Source organism: Rhinolophus sinicus, chromosome 15 (assembly GCF_057876585.1).
Source record: "Rhinolophus sinicus isolate RSI-liver-muscle chromosome 15, RSI-T2T, whole genome shotgun sequence".
Lineage (NCBI taxonomy): Eukaryota > Metazoa > Chordata > Mammalia > Chiroptera > Rhinolophidae > Rhinolophus > Rhinolophus sinicus.
This window is the reverse complement of record NC_142515.1, coordinates 108,973,250-108,998,456: the sequence shown is the minus strand read 5'-3', so window position 1 is coordinate 108,998,456 and position 25,207 is coordinate 108,973,250. Positions and strand designations below refer to the sequence as shown.

Genomic DNA, 25,207 nt, shown 5'->3' with positions numbered 1-25,207 from the left:
CAAGTCAACATCACATGCCTACTGATATGAAAGGAAAACAATATCACTCTGTAGCATTCCTGCCATAAATGTAAAATCTGAATCTAATCGTCATGAAACATCAAACACAAATTGAAGGAGATGCTACAAAATAGCGGGCCTGCATTCCTTAAAAATGTCAATGCCATGAAAGAAAGTGATTGAGGAATTATTCTAAATTAAAGGAGACAAGCCAAAGGTAACAGCTGACTATAATGCATGATCTGAAATTTTCTTTTGTGGTGACAAACGTTACTGGGACAATTGACAAAGTCTAAATAAACCGGTAGATTAGATAATTTAGCAATGTTCATTTTCTGATTTTGATAATTAGGCTGTGATATGTAAGAAAAATGTCTTTACTTTTAGAAATACATTGAAGAACTTAGGGGGAAAGGGTCATTATATCTACAACTTAGTCTCAAACAGTTCAGAAAAAGTGTGTGTGTGTGTGTGTGTGTGTGCGTGCACACAGATAGGATAGGATAGATACAAAGAATAAAACAAGATTTGGAAAATCTGGGTGAAGAATATATTTGAATTCTTTATACAATTTTTACAACTGTGCTAGAATTTGTAATTATGTCAAAATTAAAACAAAAAATACTTTCCTCTTCCCATTTGCCAAGTGCTTTTCTTTTCTAAGTAAAGCTATCCTGGGTGAATGCAGCCTTGGTATTTCACTCACTGCATTTTTGAGTAAAATATCTATATTCATATTTACATCCAAATCTCCTACCTTAATTTTTTATAGCTGTCATAAGGCTGACTTGTGGAGTTTTCTTTAGCCGTCCTTATTTTTGGTAAAATTTGTTCTAATTCATCTTTCTTTTCTTAACTCTGTAGATATGAATTGCCAGGAATATATGCATTAAACTTTGTTTTGAAAAAATTTCCTTGGAGGCGGAGGCTCTCCCTCACTGAGAAGTGATCGACAGGTAAGTGTCTAAACATGGAATGTTTTCTCTTTTGTGTGTTTCCCACGTGCTGTTGACATCAGCCTGTATCAACAACATTCCATAAAACATAACACGTACACGAATACTGCAGAGCTCTCAGTACAGAATGAGGAAAAAGTAGGAGTGAAGTCTTTTGGGGATAACTTCTTAGTGAAACATGGGCATCTTTATTTTAATGAATGGGCTACAGAGGATTCGAAGATCATCTAGCAAGAGAGGAAACGTAGTATCTCGACATTTAAAAATTAGTTCACATATGACTTATTCTTGAAGCTAAAGAGTGCTTGGCATTCTACGGATTAATGACAGTCATTATTTGAAGTAAAGAAAGTTATTATCTTACTATCATGTTCCAGTACGTGTGGAAGCCAGATACTATGGAATTGGGTTGAAATATGCCTGGATCATGCTATGAAGGAACTAAAATCAGTAGCTTTAGTTCAATCCAGTGTGTCACTTAACTTTAAATATTGCCTATTATTTAATCAGTCCTTTGAATCATCTGAAGATCATGCAGTCATTCTAAGCTATACAGTAGTCATTAGATAAAGGAAAGAATTGTAAAGTTGATAAAAACAATTCACATCTTCAGCTATGCTTCTTGTCTAAGCCAATAACCGACAGGCATCAGTGATGAAATTAAAATACTTGTAGGCATATGGTGAATCACTAGCTGAAAAAAATGGTATTTCTCTTCCTTTTTATGTTCAGTTTATTTTGGTGTTTATCTGTTCATTTTGCTCTGTATGTGATTATTTTCCTCTTAATTTTTTTTCTATCATTTTCTTGCAACTGCCACATTCCCATATAAACATTGAGGGTTTCAAATTCAGGAACTTATGTCTTTTGTACACATTAACCTTTTTTCATTTTGTTACTCACATAGAATTCATCCACCAATAATATATTTTACTTGTGACAGTGTTCCCTTAGTATGTGTTTTTGAAGTTTGCCATTATGGCAAATAAAATCTTATTTACTCAAATCATTGAAATAGAAATCACTTTTTTAAAAAGTGTGATCTGAAAATTAATAACTATAACTATAACGACTATTCTTTTAACACTCACTACTTTTCTATTTGTTTTATTTAACAGGGAAAGGCACCTGGACAAGTGGTACTGGACCGCCAGATAAAAGATGCTCCTGATTTAAGGTCATTAATAGGTGCCTGAAAGAGCTTCGACTTTGAGAAACGTATTCTCAGTACAAATGCAACGTTGAATAGAAGGTAAAAGAATATAGAAAATATGCATTATAAGTAAACATCAGCTTGATGGATTGAATACCAGCATTAATAATGTGGTTACTAGAAGGTGGAAGAGAGTAGGTGATTTTTAAAAAATACAGAACTGTAAACACCAAAGATATACATGCAACAGACAAGAGCACTGGTAGATATATCCTATAGGCATTTGATGAAGATGTTCTTTTTTTTCTGTCCTATAGGCATTTGATGAAGATGTTCTTTTTTTTCTGTCAAGCATGTGACAAAAAACTTGATAAACTCTGATTTATTTAATAATATATTCACTTTTAGAGTATCTCTCGCTGATATCCAAATCCAAGCTGGGCTAATCTTGTTATTTGTTTGAAGAGTACCTGACTTTTCTTTTACAATGTTATTTAAATATCACATTACTTATTCTGAACAATCTTTATGCATAAGCATACAGGTTAAGTTCAGGTTCAAAGAAGCAGGCTGTCAATTACTTAGACAATTTTAACACATTTGTAGTATTCTCACTGAATTTGGAACAGTAGTAAATATCTGAATATTTTATCCTTTTCAATAGGAAACATTTTGAAAAGTTAATGGTCCAGTGACCTAATACTTTGAACTCAAATTAAGTTTAAGGTGTGCTGTAAAGCTATTACCACATTTTAGATCAGGTAACAACATTTAAGCACTTCTAATTAACTACCAATATTTTCTATTCCATGGTAAGTGGTGTGGTGATGTTTTTGCAGTGATTTGATATAATAAAAATGTGATTAAGAATTTTAATGAATTACCCTGATAAGCCTGTTTTTCCCTAGTATGTATCATTAATATGATTCCCTTATCAGCACCCTGCCATACCCCTAATTTAATACTAGAGATTGATGTCACTGAGAGCCTGTTGTTACTTAACAAAAGAAGAAAAAGAACAAGCTCTTGGGGACATGTAGTTAAAATTTACTGTAAGTAAAGGCTCTGAATAGGAATGGAATTAAAATCTCATTTTTTTAAAGATTTGTAATATAAACAAATGACATCTTGTCACTTTGTCAGTTTATTATACTGCAATATACATGAGTGAATTTCTTGAGGCATCTGTGTGAACTCTGCCAACTGGTTGGTTTTGGGAGTTTTCTTCCTTAGAGGCTACAGCACAAACTAAAGTGAGTGGGTAATGGCAGTACAGTCTTTTTGACTTGTAGCTACTTCCAAACCTTTCTAGAGCTATGTTTTGTATTTACTTTCTCCTTTCTTGTCTCAGAGGACTAAAAGTTTCTTACTCAACCCCATTTCTAACTCTCCCACCTGTGGTATTGATGGCATTGTTTCCCATCTCTTCGGGAATTGACATCCATAAGCTGGCCTATTTTTCTTTGCTATATATTTTTCCTTACCCCTCATTTCCCTCCCTTTTATGAGTATATTCTTATGTACTCCCCCTTTAAAATAAACCAGAAACTTTTCATTTGATCCTCTCTCCTTTCCTTTACTGCAAAACTTTTTGAAAGAACCGTCTCCACTTTGCCTAGCGCTTTCCTTTGCCTAACTTACTAGTCTGCCTCAGCAGTCTGGCTGTGAAACTACTCCAGCACCTTCCTCATTGCCTAATCCACGGTCCCTTGACTCTCTTGCTAGTTCTTCTGCAGTGGACAACACTGAACACGCCATGCTATTAAGACTTTCTTCAGCCTCTCATCCTTCTCCAGCTCCTTGGTGACTAATTCGTGTGGCCTTGCTTTCCTTTTGCAAAGCGCCGTCCCGGCCGCCTTCTCATCCCATTTTCTGTGCTGTCCTTGGGCAGTTTCATCTACTCCCAAGGTCTGAACTACCATCCAGACATTTGTGACTTCCAAATCTCTATCTTGTGTCCAGACTCCTCTCTAGAGATCTTGTTTCATCTATTTATCTGCCTACTTGACTTCCCCACTTGAAAAGCCATAGACTCCTGAAACTCAACATATCCAAAATTGAGCTAATTTCTGTCCTCCCATAAACCAGTTCCTACTCATCTCTTCCTGCTGGCAGTGAAGGGTTTCATTGGTTGTCCACTTGCTCCAGGAAGAAACTTCAGAGTTATTCCTGGTCCCACCTTATTCCTCTCACCACTCCTACCACCATTAAATCTTGTCAGTTCATCTCCAGAGATAGCTTTCAACTTGTTTTCAAGCCCCTCCATCTCACTTTCTACTGCCTTAGCCCAGCTCTTTTACATCTCCTCCCTGGACTAAGTGGTCTTCTAATTGGTCTCTGCTTCCAGTTTCTCTCTCTTCTCCCTCCAGTCATTCTCCACCCTGCCTCAGAGCTACCTTGGATCTTATCTCCCTTCCTAAAAGCCTCTTATGGCTCTTAACTGCCTACAGAATGAAGCCTGAGCTCCCAGCATGGTGCAAGAGGCTCTAAACTCCACTCTTAGAGAGGCATTCACCTTCTAATCTGGTGAGCTGGACTCCTCATATGCGCTTTGCTAAATACACTTGAAGCTCTTTAGTTTAAATACTGTATTGATGTTGTTTTCTTTTGTTTTTGTTTTGCCTGGTCTCAGCACCCACCTACCTCCTCTACTTGTGTATCTGGAAAACATTGACTCCCCAAGATACAACTTAAGAGCTTCCCCTCCTCTCACATCCCCTGCCCCAGTTAGCATTGCTCCCTCATCAGTGTTCCAGCACCTTTAGCACATGCTGCTATTTCAGCACAAAACAGAATTATGGAAGTTTATTGAGTTCTGTCTCCTCCCTCCCATGCTCTGTGTTCCATTAGGGAGGGGACTGCCTGTCATTCATTATTGTATTTCTGAGTGCCCACGCAGAATACCAGATTAAGTATTTGATAAATACAAATTGAAGTTGATTAGGGATTAGAATTCACCTGTGTCCATTCACTGAATTTCCTACTCTCCTATGTGGATCTTTCTGCCTTTTGCAAATTTAAATTTACATGCGTGCTACGGACAATCAATGGACTGCTAAATGTGTTCCACATTGACAACTATTATGCAGCCATCATGAGTTCTTACCAGGTATTGCTCTTAAACAATATATGCATATCAATTCTTTAATCCCTACAACAGCCAACTGAGGTAGGCATCATCTTTACTATCATTCTTATTTTAAAGAAGATAACTGAGACCAGAGGAGTTAAGTAACGTGCCCAAAGTCACAATACTAGGAAGTAAAAGAATCAGGATTTGAATGCAGGCAATTTAGCTACAGAGAAGAAATGTTTAACCATTACCCCATACTGATTCCATTTGTAGTGTGCTAACCCAGCCCACCTGTTGTTTTTTACTTATTTGGGAGCAACAAACATACGAGGTCTGACAATTAATTTCGCAAACTCATCATAGAAAAAGTGCTACATATGTCATTGCTGAATATCACTACGGTCACCTTCGAAGTACTCCCCTTGGGAAGCTATGCACCTATGCCAGAGCTTAGTCTACCCTTCAAAGCAATTTTGGAACTCTTTTTCTGGAATGGCCATCAGAGCTATGGTTGTATTACCCTTGATGTCCTGAATGTCATCCAAATGTCTTCCTTTCAATATTTCCTTTATTTTCTGGCAAAGAAAGAAGTCATTGGGGGCCAGATCAGGTGAGTAGGTAGGGTGTTCCAATATAGTTATTTGTTTACTGGCTAAAAACTCCCTCACAGACAGTGCTGTGTGAGCTGGTGCATTGTCGTGACGCAAGAGCCATGAAGTGTTGGTGAAAAGTTCACCTCGTTTAACTTTTTCAAGCAGCCTTTTCAGCAGTTGGAAATAGTAAACTCGGTTAACTGTTTGTCCAGTTGGTACAAGTTCATAATGAACAATCCCTCTGATATCAAAAAAAGGTTAGCAACATCGATGCAAAAAATTCGCAAACTTTATTGTTAGACCTCGTATGTGTTAGAACATGAATTATGACCAAAGAGCAAATGTCCTGGTTGATTCTTTTTGAAAGTTAAATCTATATTGAACATTAAAATTACAGTGATTACTGATTCAAGCTCCGACGTGGATGAACAATCTCACAGATTTTTAATCTTTAAAGAAAAAAGTCATTGAATTTGATTTCCGTATTCCGTGTGATCCAATTTCAGTTCCATCACAGTCTTTACATGTAAAGTCTGTAAATAAAACAAAAATAATTTCATGTAATCTGACTAAAAGATAAGTTGATGTAGAGGGTAACCAGGATAAAAATAAATGAACAGAATCCAAACATGCAGTTTCATGCCTCCAGAGAACAGAGGCAGCCTGGTTCTGAAAGAGAGAGCTACCTGCTTTGGAGTTCGCCTAGTTAAGAAGTCTAAAACTTCTCAAATTTAAATTTAAAATCAAATTTCCCTTCTTTTATAGTTGCTTAAACTGTTTAAGTATGACTCACCTTTAGCTGAATTACATTGAATTTTGTTTTTGCTATAGAGTGGGACAAGAGTAAATATAATTATAAAACTACCAGAATGAAACTCTTACTTCCCTTCAAATTAGCTAGAAATTGAAGAGATGTTACTGTTTTCAAAAAAACATATCAATAGTATATATTGCTACAAAATATTGATGTTTACGATCATTTACAATTTCTGTTGAATATGTGTTATCGAAAGCATCATTGGTTTCGAACACCAGCTGCTGCCAAATTCCTCTGTCTCCTGTCCTTCTTGTGTAATTACTATTTTCCTGGAGGATAAGTGATTTCTTTCTTCTTTTTTCTTTTTTAATTCAATGAGGCATTGCATTTTTAAAACAGTTCTTGTGAACCCTATTTAGATTTTCTAAGTACTGGACAGTGATTTATTTTCTTTTTCTGGTAATTCCTCACTGTGAATATTCACCAAGAACAACAGTTAAGACTCTCTGAAGGGCCTGAGTAATTTGAGTTTCGTAGGCCCGTGGATAACTCACACTTGGAGGGGTTTGGAGAGCATCTCATTCTAATATAGCTCAGGGCACTTTATAGACCAGATTTACTAGGCCTCAAGCGTCTCAGTGATCTCACTAGCCATCAGATATGAGTATCTAACGCTAAGCCTGATGTTAGCTTCTGCATTCATTGACCTGTCATTATAGCCTTAGGGTGTCTATGCATTTAGAAAGGATTTTTGAAATATAATAATACGGCATTTATCACTGTTCCTGGTACTTAGTGTTACTGGTGACTGCCAATGTCGTCCCATGGGGGATAGCAATACCTGATTTCTCTGTACATTTCCACTATGAATACAGTGGTGTTGTAACTGACTTTTGAATATGTAGTCAAGACTATTGTCATATTTGCTTTTGTTAACCTGGGTCACCTAATATCCACACTTATTGTTGCTTCATAATGATAAACTAGAATCAAAAGGAAACAAGATGAAATTATAAGCTTGTTGCTGTATTTGCTTCAAGTTATTAAGAGCTAACATGGTTTGCCATTTTATTATTTGTATTTTAAAGTGAAATATGATTTATGTGTTGGGCATCTCAAAATTTTCAGTCCTTCCTTGGTATTATGTCATTTTATTATTTCTAAAACGGACATTTGGGGAGGGGTTATACCTTGTGAGAGACATTTTCAAACAAACAACAGGTTTTTACCTTTGTTTTTATGAATTAGAAACGACTTCATTGGCTGTGAGTGAAAAGTTTTCACTCTGCCTTGCACTCAACTCCCAAACACTGATGGTGCCTGCTTTCCGCTCATCCATGTGGCTCTGTGCCGAGTCATCAGGAGTCTGTGAGTCAATGTCCTGTCTGCCCTGCAGTTTTGGGTGATTGTGCTGTCAAAGCACAAATGGAAAAGTACTTCTACCTTATTGTATTTCTCTGAAGAATAATACAAATGATATTATACGTGATGCATCACATTACGAAGCTTCATACACGGCTGCAACATATTTGATTCTGTTTAATCCTCCAAACACCCTCTGAAAAATTACTCCCATTTTAGAAAGACAAAATAGAGGCTCAGAAGTACCAAATGCCTAGTCTGAGTTCATTTAGCTGTAAGTGGCACCACCAGGCCTTAAACTCGGGATTTCTGCCTCCTTTACATTACAGCTGCCTTAATTAATAAATTACCAATTTATTCTAAGCTACATTCATTTTGGTCATGATTCTTCATAATAGTAAAGGTAAATTCTTTGCTATATTCTGCATACTTATTCTGCTGTTGGAAAAAAAAAAAAAATCCCCCACTAAATCCTGTCTGACTGGAGCTGCAGCCTTTAATCTTTCCAAAGACAATCAGCGGGACTGAGGCCCTTGTAATAAGGTGCCAGCCAACCAGGAAGCTGGGGAAATCTTCCTCCCAGGAGGTAATTGATTCCTATTAGCCTAACACTCCAAGGAGTGCTGAGTTAGGAGTCTCCATGAAAAAGTGTCTGCTCTTTTTCCTCTGCTTCCAGAGGGAAGTTCACAAAAGCCTTTATTCTCTCCACCTCCTTAGAGTTAGCTAGTTAGGGCCTCTGGTTGTATCCATGGGCCCAGACCTGAGTATATGTAAACGAACTGAAGAAAAAACGAACAGAAGAAAAACAAATGTGAAGAGTATCGTTATTTATGCACTCAATGATTTAACCTAAAAGAAATTAAGAGTAACAATAAAGGTATCTTAAAGGAGGACAATCATTTAAAACCATGAAGTTTCGAAAACCAAATTTATCAGACTTAGGGCCCAGGGGGAGGAAGAAGGTCTAAGGTAAGAAGTCTGGGACACTGCCCAGGTTCTGCTTCTGACTGCCTGCCCTGGGGCAAGACATTGAGCACCTATTCTACGCACCTGCCCCAGATTCCTGTGTGTATGTAGGGTGGAGGACTCCTGGCCACTCAAGGGCTGGGGCCTTCCTTCCTGGTGAGGGTATACTGCTAACCAACACCTTAACTAGACCTTTATCTCACTATTGCAGTGACATAACTGCTATTAGAAATTGGACCCGTTGGCATTCAAGAAGCAGGGAAATGAAGTCTGAGTTTAAAAGTTGTGGGAATCTATGTATAGGGTTAGGCATTTCATTGAACTTCCAGGGCGAGGCACAGCACCTGACCTATAGCAGGTACTGGGTAAATGAATAGATGACAGGTCTCTGAACTGATGGGCAGTCAGGCCTTTGCCAGTGGTGGTGGACCTGGGGGACAAGTAACCCGTGGTTGAGTCCTGATCCACCCTAACATGGTGACGGAAACAAAGTTATGTAATATAGCTTCAGTTTCATCCTGTGTAAAATGGAGACACTTTACAAGTTCACACAGTTATGAGGAGTAAATGAGAAAATCCTTAGCTCAGTGCTGAGCACACTGGAAACACAATGCTGTGATCATATCCTTCACTCCAAACCCTTCTGTGAGGAACAGGGAGGCTCCAGAGGTAGGACGTCTGCTGGGAGGAAATCCATTAGCCTTCCAGGCTTTTGCTGAACTCTGCACCTTTCCCCTGAGAGTGGGATTTCTTTCTTCTGGGACCTGAGCAATGAGGTCCAGGGCCGGAAGATGAAGCCAGGAAGCTAAGTGGGGCTCCGTGAGCCCCAATTTCAGCCTCCTTTGCGCAAAGACCCAACAGACTCTTGGCAGCTGGGAGTAAAGGTCTCCGGGCTAGAGAATCATAGCTGGGAGAGCCCAGGGTCATGGTCTGGGCTGCAGGTTGGGATACTGTCTCGCTGTGGCTGTCTTTGTGGGGGAGGGGACGGAAGGAAGGGGAGAGCGAGGTGAGAGTTGACTTTTCAGTGCAGTGTATGTGTTGACCAGGAAAGCCTCAGCTCTTTCAGAATCATCAGACCTGGAGACCCATTCACTTGCATTTAAAGCATTTGAAACTTGTTGAAAGAACATCCCATATAATCTGAGAAACAAGAGGTCTTTTTAGCAACCAGGAAGGATTCTCCCCTTTCCAAATGACGCGTTCTGGACTTTTCCTTCTAACAGCAATTGTCTTCCCATAGTTTAGCTAAATTTGATGCAGGCAGGGTGAGTCTCTTAGTGTATAAATGTATTTTTATGAAGTGTGCCTCTATGGAGCCATCAAAAGCTGTCCCTCAGCCACAGAAATATATGCAAGTCTGGGAACGTTGAGAATTTGCCTTTTGCAACATTACAATGATTATTGAAGAATAGAGAAGGAGAGGGTAATCTGTTCAGCCAACAAGAGCTCCTTTGACGCTGTATTTTCAGTTGAAATGTAGTCTAATCCTCACTAACCCCTTCCCGCTTAAGAAATCAAAAACATGAAAAAATAGAGATTTTCCACTGCCTCCTTCGGGTTACTCCAAGCCGAGTTCCCGGTGGCTGGGGCAGGGGGAGAGTGCTGCGTTGCGGCAGTTTCACTGAAAAAATTGTTTAATGGCGTGATATTCTGGCTTAAAAACCGGGAGTTATCAGTGCCAAAAATAACCATTAAGAAACCATGGACACTTTCCACTCTCATTCATTTCCAAAGACAGCAGAATGCCTATACCTTAAGCAACCGTCACCAATTCATGCCTCACATTGATCTTTCTTCCTTAAGTGACTTCCTTTCCAGAGGCAGCCGGCAGCCAAAACATTAACCCCACCCTGAAAGAAAGAAAACTTAAAGGCAAATCACCTTGGCACTGCCTGCTTCTCACAGAACGCCCTGGGGAATGCAGCTACTGATGGTCTTTGGGTGATTACGTCTTAATATTTTTTTGCTCTAAAAGGGTCTTCTGTGAAGTCCTGAGGTAGTTCTCCCTGCTTTTGTCTCCTGCAAATTCCCTGGATAGAGACAGTGCCAGGCGTTATAAACCGTGTTAGTGACCACCAGAGACGGAAATCGCTAATTACCAAGTTCCTTTTGATCTCCCAGGACCGTTTGGTTCTTGACACTAGAGGCTCTGGTCTCCGCGCTTTCGCAGAGCTGGAGTCGACTCGCACGTCCAGAGCCCGAGAGTCCGACGTGGGGTCTGCAGTTAAGGCGTACGCCAAGGTCTGGATCAGACTTTAAAAAATTTCCCAGATTTTAAACCCAGCAGCTGAGCGGGTGTGCTGCTGGAAGCCAATAAGCACGCCTGTGCAGAGGCGTTTCATTAGTTTCAGCAACTCGCTAGCCCGGCGCTTTTCTTTAAATTTTTTTGGGGAGGCTGGGATAATAGATGATTTTAAATTTCCACATCCACTGCCCCTCTCCCCTTCTCCACCTTGTTTCGATTTCTTTGTGGGAAATGGAGTTTTTTTTCTCGTTGCTAGGATTATGAGTCGAGATCGTTTGTGAAATGAACAAAAGTCACCGGCAAACGGGACAACTGGGACAGAGCACTGATGGCAGACCGGGGGTGGGAGCAAAGGCCTAGCCTCCGAGGATAATGGAGAGCCGGCCTCCTCCCCTCTGGATCGCCGTGGTCCCCTTCATCTTCCAGGTAAGATGAATGGCCCTCCATCCATCATCCGCAGCGAGCCACCCCAGGCGAGCAAAGGCTCTGCTTGCTGATGAAACCTGTTAGGCCCGAACTGCGTGGCTTTGTGGAGCCAAGTGAGGCTCTCCATTGTGGCCTTTGTCCGCAGAATTGAGGCATTTGCATAATGTATTAGCACTGGAACTCTGCGTTGGGTCGGGACACCGCGTGCCCAACCTGGAGCAGAGGGCGCGTCAGCAGCTACCCCACCCCGCTGCTCCCCGGGATTACCCTAGCCAGTACACCTGGGTCACGGTGCAGGCGCTCGGCAAGGAACTCAGCGTCCCATCCTTCCTTGGCCACCTCTAGGAGGCTGTGGCAAAGTTTGGGTCGGTGAACCAAAGCTAGATCCATGTGACCCTGAAGCCGGAGAAGTGAACTTGAAAAGAATCCGGCTTTCCAGAACGTTAGAGGGTTCGCTGTTTTTCAAGCTGACGGTTGGGAGCTGCGCGCTTAACGGTCACTGGTGCCTCGGATCGTGGAGGCACTTAGGCTTCTAATCGCGGGCGCGCGGGGTATCTGGACGCGTCGGTTGCTATCCGACTCGCGCAGGCTGAAAACAAGCGGGATTCCGGCATTTAAAGCGGAGGACGTTCCGCGGCGTGCGGGACTACGGCTCTACCGAGTTTAGCAAAGAATCCACAGGCTTTCCAGGCGCGCACACTTCTCAGAGTACATGAAAATACTTCAGTTAGCCGAGGTCTCCCGTTATCCTACCCTTTAGAGGGAGGTAGTTCTACTCAGGAATCTCGCCCAAGGGGACTTTCCACCGAACACGTTTCGAAGTGCCCTTAATATGCCTGGGTTCAGACAGGTGCAGAGTCTTTCCTGCGGCCTCAGCTGGGGCTCTCCTCTCCAAAAACGGCTGCTTAAAGGTTGGGTCACTAGTGCAAGAGGGAGCCAGTCTGGAAGGAATCACTGTGCAGACCCCGAAGCCCGAAGGCTGCCTTTCTAAAAGCTAAGGTCCCGCGCGCCCCTTGCCGCGAGCCGCGCTAGCCGCCAGCGCCCAACCAGCGCTCTTGCCGGGTCTGTGACGACTTTGGCCCCGCCCCCTACACTGATAAAAGGCCTCCGCGAAGAGGGCACCCGGGAGCACCGCGCTCGCTCCGGTGCTTCTGTACTGCACGGACCCTAGGTGCCCTTCTTTGCTTGCTTCTAGCAGCGCGGGTCTCACTGTCCCCGCGGTCAGCCGCTGCCAGTTCCTCTTCCTCCTCAGTCCCCTGTGTGGTGCGACCAAGCCAATCTGCAGGCTTCTCCCCCTTCCTTTTTCCTCTCCCTCCCTCCTCAGCGGCCGCGGTCCCCTGCGGCCCTGGGCCGCTGGCCCGCAGGTGAGCAGCAGCGCAGCGCCCCTATTCGGCGAGCTCACCTTGCCCGGCTCGGCCTGTGCCGGAGCGGCGGCGGTCCCACCAGGACTCCCTTCTCCCTGCAGAATGAAGAACCCAATGCTCCAGGCAGTGTCCCTACTGCTGGAGAAGCTGTTCCTCTTCTCCAACTTCAAGCTCTTCAGTTCGGGCGCCCCGAGCGAAGACAAGGCAAGGAACAGTTTCTATGAGATCAGCTCTTTTCACCGCGGAGACGTGCTGGAGGTGCCCCGGTTCCACCTGACCCACTATGGCATCTACCTGGGCGACAACCGTGTCGCCCACATGATGCCGGACATCCTCTTGGTCCTGACGGCCGACAAGGGGCTCACGCAGACGGTGGTCTCCAACAAGCGTCTCATCCTCGGCGTTATTAGCAGGGTGGCCAGCATCCGCGTGGACACAGTGGAGGACTTCGCCTACGGAGCCGAAATCCTAGTCAATCACCTGGACGACACCCTCAAGAAGAAGGCGCTGCCCAACCAAGAGGTAGCAGAGAGGGCGGAGGAGCGGCTGGGTTTCACTACCTACAGTCTGCTGTGGAACAACTGCGAGCACTTCGTGACCTATTGTAGATTTGGCACCGCGATCAGCCCCCAGGCAGACAAGGTACGGCGTGTGACTCGCCCTTGGTCTTGGCCGGGACTCCCCCTCCCATCCCTAACCTTTTCTCTCCCCTGGGATCAGGAAATGAGTTTTAGATTGAGTAAGGAACGCTCTGGTGTTCCTAAGAGCAAGGCCAAGTAAATCAATGGCGATGTCCCTTGCAAGGTATCTCAAAAGGTACGGTGCAAGAATGTGGCAATACAGTCCCGCTGACCACAGTTCCAAGGGAGCCGCCTATTCAGTGCTGCAGAAGTCGTCAGGGTGTCCACCCAGCGTAGTTTGCAACTGATCCCAAGAACTGCAATCGGAAGGAAGGTGCCCAGAGGTTATATTTAAACCCTCACACTATATACAAATGGTGCCTTTAAAATAAGGAAGCTTGCAGTGTTCTCCCTATCTAAGCTGTTGGCAGTGAGTTCCCTTTGCTTAATACAAACTATCAAAATTCCCAGTAAAACTACCTCCCTGGTAGATCCCTACTCCTGTGTCCTGGCTTCAAACAACTCTTTTCCTGGATATTGAATTCTTTCTGTGTTGGCTTTAATCCCCATCTAGACATCCTCATTGTTAAGCATCCTTTACCCATTAACCCCAAAGATGGGTTAGATTGTTTATGGGTTCCCCAGAGATCAAAACAATTGGTTTTCAAGAAGAGCCATTAAAAGTTGGAAGGTAATTTTTATGGGAGCTTAAAACAATACGAAACAAAAAATTAGAATTTAAGATGATTAAATTAGCCACAAATCCAAAGGGGGAAAATGGATTTTTATTTCCTTTCAAAATCTCTTAACGTTTAAAGATAGCTAACATTTTAAGCCTGCAACTTCCTGTGCAATTAGAAGCTTTCTCAGCCTATCCTGCAGTTAAAGAGGTATTGCTGATGTTCACTCTTAACAATGGAAGCCTAGGTAATCAAAATGAGCTTCAAGTTTCACCTTTTGCATTGAGATATTTTTTGGATCAAAAGAATCTGAGTCCATGTCACCGATATTTTATTGCTCCACATCTTGATTAATTTTTTGACTCGTATGGGAAAATCTTTCCACGGTGGCACTGCATGATAGTATTATGAAACGCCTTGTGATTATTTATAGAGCCACAATAGGCTCAATCTAGGAATGCTTTTCTAAGTAAAATAAAAACACAGTTAGAGCACTGTGCAGTGATTCAAGAATCGCAGCTCCAGTCCAGGCCTGTTGAGAAATGAACTTCACCACATTTGCAAACACTGGTTCCAAAAGCTTACAAAAGGAAATACATCAGATTTACTTAGGAACAAAGCAAATAATTTCTCTAAGGAAAACAGTATTTCTATCCGGTAATTAAGAGTTACCCTTTCGTGGAACACATATAGCTCTGTATTATATGTTTCTACAGGAAAACAGTACAAGTGCTTTTTTTTAAGGTAGTAAAATATTTAATCTGCATGAATAACTAGTTGGAGTAGTTTTTCGTCTTGGAAACTGTAGGGTTTTACAGAAGTAGAGAAGGGTTTTAATTGCTGTTGCTGCATAGCACCTCTTGTGAAACTAAGTTTTTGTCTTCACTTTGAATGGTCTAACAAACAATTTGGCCACAGAGTAGATTTCCCGGGGAAAAAATCCACATCCCAAATTTTCCAATTCTAAGAACTGTTTTTTGAACATGCCCTGTAAGAAGTAGGTCATTAATACTGAAGGAGGACTGGTTTCTACTTTTCAGAAACATAAGGAATTCCTTGATTCTTCATTTGAGTTTTGAGTTCTCATATATACAACTCTTGACAGCTTAACATGAGTTGCAAAGTTGTCTCTTACTTAAATTTGAGTTTATAAAAACTCTCAAGAGCACTTTCCCTCATGAAAACTCTGCAACTACTTGGAAAATGAACTGGAAAAGAATCTTTCTCATCTTTGTAGTGATTTTTTTTTTTACAAGTTTAGAAATCATAAAATTAAGGGATTTTTTATATTGCTGTTAACAATTTCAGTGTTTCATGAACTACAAAGCCGTCCGTTTAATTAGTAATTATTACTATTTCTTATGCTTTTTCTACTTTTATGTTTATGTTTTTATTTTTGTTTTATTTTGCTGATATTGCTTTTCAGAGCCAAAAATGAATGCAAACACTGTTTTTAATTTCTGGGGATTCCATGCTCAAAACATGTCCCTACAGACTTCTTAACATCTCTAGAAATACAGGACATTTCCTACTTTTGAGCATCACTATACATGCCTCATGGGCTGAGGCCAAGTGAACAAGAATGGGACATTAGAAATGAGAAACTCCTTGACAAAATCTGCTTTTCTGGGAAAGAGAGTACACAATGATTCTGTTTGCCTTAATTAAAAATTATTGGGAAAAAGACAAAAGAAGCATAGTGGTATCAAGACAACTTACTCATTTACCTAAATGTGTATCTTCCCATTATTTGCCAAGCTACTTTTCTCAGTGTCCATCCAGAAAACTTCATTCAGTTTGATCATCACCACTTGACTGTGTATTTGTACTCAGTGTTTTGTAGGTTTAGCAAAAAGAGACAAAATATATGTTTGACATATAAAAAGACCAACATTGCAGTTACATATTATATACAGGTATGTATAGAGATAAGCTTGTAGCCAAGATAGTGTTAGAACATGTGAGACTTGTGCATTCTACCTATTAAGAATTTGGAGACCTAGCTGTCCAATACTATATAGGCCACTGTAGGAGACCCTAAAAGCTTATACTAATGTCATGTCTAGAAAAGGAGCTTAAAATTAGTATGAGTAGCAAAACTCATATAAAAATGGAGCGATTAACTGCTAAAATCTGTCCTGATAGTGGTGAGGTAGAGATAATTATCGGCAGATGTAGCAATAATAACTGTAATACCTTACATTTAGAAGAATGCAGAGTACTTTTGTATAAAATATTTCATTTGATCCTCACAACAACCTCACTATTCCCATGGAAAAGAGGGTAGTCTGGACAGGTTAAGTGAGGTCACTGAGAAAATAAGAAGTAGACGCTGGATTCAAATGTAGGCCATCACTTCTGAGTAAAATTAGTTTTCTAAGAAAAAAAATATACATATGAGAAGAATACACCCTTCAGGGTTAGGGGTCATATTTAATTTATCTTTCCAGCAGCCAATATTTTTTTATCACATAATTGTGAATTTGTTTATTTAGGCAGGGAATGGGATTTGACAACAAAATTAGACTTTCCATGCCTATAGATTTGAGACTTATAAGAAAGTTATCATTGAAATCACCAGATTTAGCATGGTAAATTATAGGAATTGAATTCACCAAAAATAATATGCTGAATTTATATTTTAGATTAGAGATCTCTTCACCTAATTTTAGAATATTTTGTTGTTATTGATAAGCAGTTTAATGTTTTTTAACCTTTAATCCTTAATAACTTTTATGTGGTTACATTCTCTGTAGTTTTCCACAAAAGTTCTATGTTTACAAAGGCAACTGCCATTACTAACCCAGTTGCTTAACATGCTGTTTCAGCTGCTATGGGATGTGGGATCAAGAAACATCTTAAATTCTTTCATAAGTCATAAGAGGAATTCTGGTTCTTCTGGTAGACAGAAAATAGCTGGGAAAATGGTGCTTTATTATTTGGTATATGATTCTTCCTAGGCTTAGCCACCTTTTCTAATATTCTTAAATTTTATTTTCCAGTTTTGTGAGACATTGAAGATAATTATTCGTGATCAGAGAAGTATTCTTGCTTCAGCAATCTTGGGATTGGCATCTATAGTCTATCTGGGCTTGACATCATATACTGCCCTTCCTGCAATTTTTATTCCGGTATGCTTATGGCTGGCTGGGTAACTTCACGTCCTCGGGTCAGTATGTGTATTCTGTGTGTGAAAGTTTATATTTATAGAGCGCAAATCAGTATACGTGTCGTCGTCGAGGAAAATGTGACCTGTAACACTGTCGGGATGAAAATGTGATTAAGAATCACAGGCAGTGCTTACTGTGTAAGCCCAAGAACAAAGGTTTTCTGGTCTTCCTCAAGCAGTTCCATTTCAAAGCACTGGGAACATGACAACTTGTGACAGAATTCATCATTTCAAGAAAACCAGCCCTTAAGATGATGGCCACAGGAGATTATTTGCGTTAGTTTTTCTCCTGTAATCATTGATCTTCTCTGTTAGACCTGCATTTGAAGACTGGAAGACTCACTGAATGAGATCACTAACTTTATTGTAAATTTATCTTGTTTCATTGTAAAACTTATATTAAACTGAAAGATGACAACATGTTTGATGATTGGCCAAAAAAATTTGTAACCTTTTTTTCATGTATCATATATAATTCTCAACGAGTCAAGAATATTTTCATTACTTGAAACCAGATTGACAAATTTATGGTTTAATGGTAAAGTAACTGACCGGCAGTATAGAAATCTGTTTTCCTTCAGAAATGGCTACTATAGCATCAGTTGAACAATTTGATTTGGCTTTACTTAATCGGAAGCCTGGCATTCTTTTTTTTTTTTTTCCTTTTATGTGTCACTGTGGTTACTTTAAACCACTCTGAGAAGTAAATGGATATTGGACTGAAATAATTTGGGTACTTGGAGTGTGTATGTGCCAATTAAATATGCAGATACTCACATACACTCAGATTGATGAGAAACAAATTAAGTTTGTTCTTGATTGCTTTACTATCATACCAGTGTGGTTATTATAGAGCATTTGTAGAGGTGAATGTTAAAGCAAGTTTGATCCACTTTCTTAAGCCCTTGCCTGTGGTGTAACTTGCATATATGTCATTGGATAGTTTAACTTTTAAAGCAGTAACTAACGTACTGTATAATTTTTTAAAAGCCCTCAGATTTATTTTCTAGTCAGTTTTCTCCATTTCATTGCCAAGTAAGCTTCTATCCTCAAAAGAAGGATGCCACAGTAGTATATAAACACCAAATAAGTAGGACCAAAGGAAATAACTGTCAGAAATAATTTTTAAGTGTCTTAGTACTGCCAGGCTTGTAAATTCATTACACCGAGGCTGTTTTAAGATCAGAGTTGAGATGTAGCAGTGTTAAAGCAAGCATTCAAGTACTTTTCCAAAATTCTAAAATTAAGCCACAATCTAGACTTGTATTTCCAGTATTAAAGTTACTTTATGAACTATCAAGAATAACAAAATAATGAGTCACATGATGGGTGGTATGAGGAGGGTGGGGTCAGTCACTCAGTGTCCAACCAGAACAAATTTAAAAGCAGATTTTAGTGTAACTGATGTTTTATCACCACTCATTTACACAACAAATTCAGTTGGAGTTTAATAATTAAGCTTTTTGTTTAATCATTTAAATTAAAACATGAAATGGCAACACCATAGCATAATGTTGTTCTATGGGTCTACTCCAACGACTTAAAATTATTTTAACTATGTGTATACATAAAAATAACCACCATGAGAAATCCATTTTATTAGTGTTTGTTTCACTTATAGCAATTGTTTAAGTCATTTGTTAAAAAATATGGTGTCCTCCTAAATAACACCTTTTTGCGGACTTTAGTATTGCAGATAGCAAAAACCAGTCTGACGTTAAATCTGTGTTCAAAGATAGTGATGCCAAGGGAAGTATTAATACTTACGGTTGAAATTAACTTAATTAGTATCAACTCACCTCATATTCTTAAAGCAAGATTAAATTAATCATTTGTTTGCGTGCTCACTATATGCCAGGCAGTGACCTGTTACAATTTCATGGTCTAGAATTATTATCTTTTAACTACATAGTAAAGTGTATACAATACTATGGGAATACAGGGGAAGAAAACATTAAATTGTCAGAGAAATCTCTCTGAAGGAGGCGCTGCTAGCATTAAGTTGAGAAATAGCAAGAGGTGATCTTATCATCCTCATGTGGTATTCCACTACTTATGGGACGAGAGAACTGGAAGGAAGATTTTATTTACTAAATGTTCCACAACACTAGAGTTTTTTGAACTTAGGAGAAAAGGAGAGTTTTTCTTTTGTTGTGCTCAGTTTGCTTAGTTGCTTAACTAGCTAGAACAAAATGTAAATATCCCTGATTGTGGTTGTGGAAGAAACCCTGAGCCATTAATATGTCTCGAATGAATTTCAAGACTGGACTTCATCAGTTAAGAGTCATCCTTATGATCCTGCAAGTACCTTATAGTTTTAAACTTCTAACTTGTGAAATGACAATCAAGTACTATATGATGCAGTGTTCTGTTGTGTATTTTGTTTTTTTGCCATACCTAGATGAAGGTTAAATAGGACTACTGGGTCTAAGATGAAATGATGCAAGAGTCAGGTACTGTGCAGGTGTTAGGGATGAAAAGGTGAATGAGACATGGACCTTTCCTTTAAGTTTATGTCCACATGGACGTAGAAGTATTAAGACATTATGCAATAGAGCTGATTGAAGGCTTGAAAAAGAAGTGGTTGGTTCTAACTTAACAGGACAAAATTATAGGGACTGAGACTTGGCAAAATGAGATGTTTTCCGGGGGCGCAGATTTTGGCAGGATATTCGACACAATGGGAACGGCATGAGCAAATGCATGAAAACTGCCCACCAGTGCCTGGCACATAAGTGCAAGGCACCTACTGTTCGTTGATTGAAAGCATGAAACTCTGTTGGGCATCCAGGCAAATGCAAGTGGTTCAGAGGCTAGAGCAGAGCAAGGCTGATGAGGAGAGATGTCGGAAAAGGAAAGCAGCGGTCATGTGATGCACGTCTTGTGTAGACCAAGAAGTGTGCACTAATGAATAGGTGATGGAGATTTGGGGTTCAGAAAGGCTAACTCCCAAAAGTATGAAGGAAGGGTGGGGACATGGGGCAAGACAGAATAAGCGGATCTAGTATGGAGACTAGCTATGGTCCTCAGTCTCTCAAAACAGGATCTGTAATTGTGAGTGTGGAGTGCAGACATGTCAAGGAAGTGTCAAAAGACTTTAGCCAAATCCTTATGTGTGAGTAACTCTTGGTGGGGTGTCAGGGAGAAGTCATTCATCTTCTTTGCTGCCAGCAAGTTGGTTTCTGAAAAATAAGTGACTATGGCAACGGTGTGTATATGGGATACTCCATATCTTTGTTCTGCTAGATATGTTTCTTTCTAAGGACAAGCAACTAAGTAAGGTTTTCTTGTTTAAAAAAAATACTGTTTTTCAGAATATATATTTCTTACTTTTCCATTTTCTATTTCATACTATTACTGTCAAATAGGAAAAAAATTGTTTTTCCAGCAATATCAAATTTATACCAATGGCAAAGCTCTTTTGTCATAGATGAGAAGCATATAAGAAGTGATAGTTGCCAATCTTCTGTTTTATATGATTTATTTAGAGAGTTTTACCGAACCAAGATCTGTTAGCTCAACTAATTTTATATTTGGTATATATGTATGTTAAATAAAATCAATTTTACATACTGTCCTCTCTTGTCTTTGAATTTGAAATACATAAAAGTAACTCGCACACATGTGTTTTGAGCCTGGTAGCCTGAAGAATTATGCCTCTCAAAGCTCCCTTTACTGAACATAGTTTTATATATTTGAAATTAAAACTTTATGCGGATCTGCCTTCAGACTGACATGGTCTGTGTTATCTACATCTTGAAGCCTACCTTGATTATGTAGAAAAGGGTTCTGTGTAATATTAAATGACAAATCCCTTCTCCATTCCACAAAATTAAGCAACAACAACAAATACTTAGAGCCCTGGGCATGAACCCTCTAACCAGATGTGTAATGCAATCACGCCTGCAGCTTTACTCTGGCCATGGATGGGGTGCAGATGAGGTATGGGTAGGAGCAAGTCCCAAGGTCAGTCTTCAAGGGCATTCATAGCATTGCAAAGCACCATAGAAGTCATTGAGCCAGACTCTTATACATCTAACCGTATTTCAGATGTGGAAAATCAGGCACAGAGTTTGAGCTATTTTGTGGTTATGCAAATTAGTCAGCCAGATCCAGAACTTGACTCCAGCTTTCTTTCCACTATACGACATTGGCTCCCTGATGTCTCCCACGAATTGGACATGCTTTCCTCCAATGAATTTATTAATTTTTTGCAGACTTTCTGTGTCCTCCAAGCAGAATACACAAAAATGAACCATTTAGACTTAGTCCTGTAGTTGCTAAATCTAATGAGAAAAAAATGGCAAGTAAATAGATTTCAAAACGATAAGTTGGTACAGGTGTCAGAAAAGCAGAGAGACAGGCTCTTACCTGTCTGTAGGTGGCCAGTAAAGGAGAAGCATGTCAAAGAAGTTTGCATTGATACCTTAGTTGTAAAGAATACAAAATCGCTCTTTTCCAGGCCATTGCAGGGACTGGAACAGTAAATATAAACCCACATCACAGTTGGATTCCTGCTAGTCATTAAGAACAACTATCCATGTTTATATCCTTACTTTGAGAGAAGAGTGCCCAGGACTGTTATAAAGAACTCACTATTCCTTTAAGAAAGAACAACTCGGGATGCTGGAGACAATAGGCAGGATCGCGGAGGATTTTACACGATAAAAGTCTAAAGCAGAAAGAAAGCATCTCCTAAATTTTCTAAGTGCTTTGACTGAGTCTTATGAGCATGCCGTTTTGTGAAACATGACAAATAGGGGTTTAATTAGGTTGTGAGGAAAAGAAACACATTTTATGGATGGAGGCTTAAGGATACATGGAGAAGTGGGAAGTACAGGAATCACCTCAGCAAGTGAAGGGTCACTTCTCCTGTTCCGCTCAAAACTGCTCTTGTATCCCAACAATAACCCTAGCGCTATCTCTTCTTGACCTCAGACTCTGTCCCAGATATTTCTTTCCATTGAGCTTATAACTGCTGCTCCTATGGCTGTTTATCTACTGTTACTACTACTTGGTGTTCATTGCTTCTGCTGCTTCCTAACTAGCCTTACATCTTCGTATTTCTTTTATTTATGCTCCACTCTATCTCTCAATTAAAATTGCCAGAGTATTTAATTAGGCTGACCAGTCATTATGTGATATTAGTGGTTACAGTGAACAAAGTTGTCTAAGCAGGCTGCCTCATGGGCCATTGGTCTCTCTCATATCCTTTAAGTTTGGTACTTTCAGATGAGGTGATATCCTTGGGACAATCAGTTGTTTCCAAGTTGCACAAACACATGACCCAAAGCATGACCATCTACTCTAAAGGAGCTACTTGTAACTGATTTTCCTTCGAAAGGAAATCCATTTTAGGTTACCAGTTTTAGTTAAATGAGAGCATAATAACTGATTATCACCTCAGCTCATTTTGCAACATTGTGGAGAACAGACTGGATGAGAAGACATAACTTAAAGGATACCAATCAATTCTATTAGCAAAATGCGGGAGAGAAATGATGAAGACTAGCTCTAAGTCAGTATCAGTGGGGATAGAGAGAATGGACTGATATGAGGGGTAATAAAGAAGGGGTTTCATATGGGGTCCAAGAAAACAGAAACCAATCTAAGTATTGTCCGGTGGGATGTATGTGTGTATGTGTGTAATACCCTAGTTTCTCCTTTTCTTTCACTCTACAATCTCCAGTGAGGGCCTCACACTGGCCAACTAAGCCAGAAGCCAGCTGACAGGAGGGCCTGGGAAACAGACTGCTGGGAAAGACAAGAAATGTACCTCGGAGATAACAGAACAAGACTAGGCACCAGGGTAAGTGTACTGGTTGTATTGGGCCATACTGGCGAGTTTAGGGCAGTGGACCCTGGGAGAAGTAGGATGAACCTGGCTTTGGGTATATAAAGTTTGAGTAGCCTAGGGTTCCATAAGTAGAAATATAGAGCAGACAACTGGAAATTGGAGTCTCACATGCAAGACAGAGCTTAGAAATGGGGATATATTTGCAATTTGTAATAGTGGTGCTTGAAGCCAAGCATATGAATTAGACCATCTTGGGGGAGCCCATGAAGATTAAAAAAAAAATTGTAAAGATGGAAGACTAGGGTTATAAATAAGAGGGAGGAAGAAATACCAAGAATACTTCCAGAAGAAGAATGAGGAATAATAGTACGAAAGGTTAGTGCAGACCAGGAGACACTTTGACAAAGCCACGGAGGAGTGAGTTTTACAAGGTAAGAGTATGGATAACATCCAGATATAGAAGAGAGATAAGGGCTGAATAGTGTTAAGTTTGGATTTGACAACTAAGGAGACGGGGTGATCTTGATGAATAAGCACCCCACTAATGCTAAGTATGGGGATGTTAAAGAGGTTGGGAGAGAAGGCAGATTATGGGTTGAAATGGAAGTGGAAATGAGTGTGGACCTCTGTTTACAACATTTTGTGGAAGAAGGGAAAAAATGAAGCTGAAAGACTCAGAAAGCAGAGTATATATCTGATGTCTGTTTATACTTCAGCATTCTTTGGGATGGAACATACTGTAAACTGCTTTATCCCTCATTTAAGAAGCATAAACAATAAGTTAATTTTCACAATTCTTTTCGGAGGGGCAAACAGTCTTTTTATGGTATTATCAGAACTGTACTTTTCTTTCAGAACAGTGATTACTACCAGAGGGTCAGTCAAATCAATGACTGATTCAATTCCCATTTCTATTGGCTTCTTTGAAAAGAACACATGTTCAGATGGTAATTCTAATAGTGTCAAGGGAAGTGGGAATGGGTAGAGATTTAAAAAAGAAAAAGAAAAAGAAAAAAAGACCAGTGCATAGGAATCTAGAGTCGGGCTCTCACTCGAACAATCTGTTGAGAGAAGTCCATTACCATTTCTTCCCTTTCACATGATGATGGACGTGTAAGACTCAGATTCAAACGCTTCTGGGACTTTTTGGGCAGCATGACCTGATAAGTATTTCACATTCTCTACAATTAAAATATTCACGAAGAAATTATACTAAAAGATTAAAAAATCCAAGTGACTAACATATCTAATGAAAACTGCACAAAATAGTGGTTTCTTATTCCTTTGTCCTATATTGACCCCAATACATGTAAAAGTTTGAGACCATTTTATCTGATACTTGACTGAATCACCTATCCTTTGAAGAATGTTAGTATTTCTGAGAAAATCTCCTGGTTTATATTGAGTCAATGAGCCATAATTCCAAAATTTATGACAAACAGCTCTTGGCTTGGCCTGCGGCTGCCCACAAGGATCTGCTCAGGCAGAAGAACCAGACCTTTAAATTCCATATTTGTCCAGACACCTGATCTGACCAGGTGTGTCACTGCTGGATGGAAACCAAAAAGTAATTGCTTGTAGTTATCCTGACTAGTACTGTCATTCACAGCAGTGGGATGGGAGCTCAACATTCTTGGAAAGTCACAGATGCCCAAGGGTAGGGGAGAATCTTCAGGTCGTGAACACTTCTGAACTCTGGTAAAGCATCATCAATCAGAAGTGGCGGCCCTGGCACCGTTTGGTGGGATGGTCTGCTGAATCAGAGATGACAACACGTGCAGAGCTCCTGGATGGCTGGGCTAGAAGAGCTTGAACAGGAGCCAATCCAATCTTCTCACTTTATATGCAAGTTAGAGGTTGAGAATAACAGATCCCACGGGGATTCTGTGAAAGAACCATAATGAAAACTGCATTCTCCTGACACTGACTTCCTGTTCTGCTCTGGGGATTCCATGTGGATGAATTGCTTGCAAGCTTGCCAGCTGGTCACAGTAGTCTTCTATGTTGCTACCATTGCTTGATAATTTGGAAGAAAATATATTTCGA

General features: G+C 40.1%; 2 protein-coding genes across 2 annotated transcripts in view; both read left to right on the top strand.

Annotated features, from left to right (window-relative positions):
* Window positions 1-2,152, top strand: part of LOC148755285 (uncharacterized) — a 72,137-nt gene extending 69,985 nt beyond the window's left edge. The window contains 1 exon segment of the mRNA XM_088792676.1: window positions 2,075-2,152. Within this exon segment, the coding sequence (XP_088648802.1) occupies window positions 2,075-2,152 (78 nt within the window).
* Window positions 862-20,939, top strand: LRAT (lecithin retinol acyltransferase). Its single transcript, XM_074338413.2, has 5 exons — window positions 862-956; window positions 2,075-2,208; window positions 11,362-11,531; window positions 12,997-13,537; window positions 17,198-20,939. Exons 4-5 carry the CDS (start codon window positions 12,998-13,000, stop codon window positions 17,348-17,350), a joined length of 693 nt encoding a protein of 230 aa, XP_074194514.1. The 5' UTR covers window positions 862-956; window positions 2,075-2,208; window positions 11,362-11,531; window position 12,997; the 3' UTR covers window positions 17,351-20,939.
* The last annotated feature ends 4,268 nt before the right edge of the window (window positions 20,940-25,207 follow it).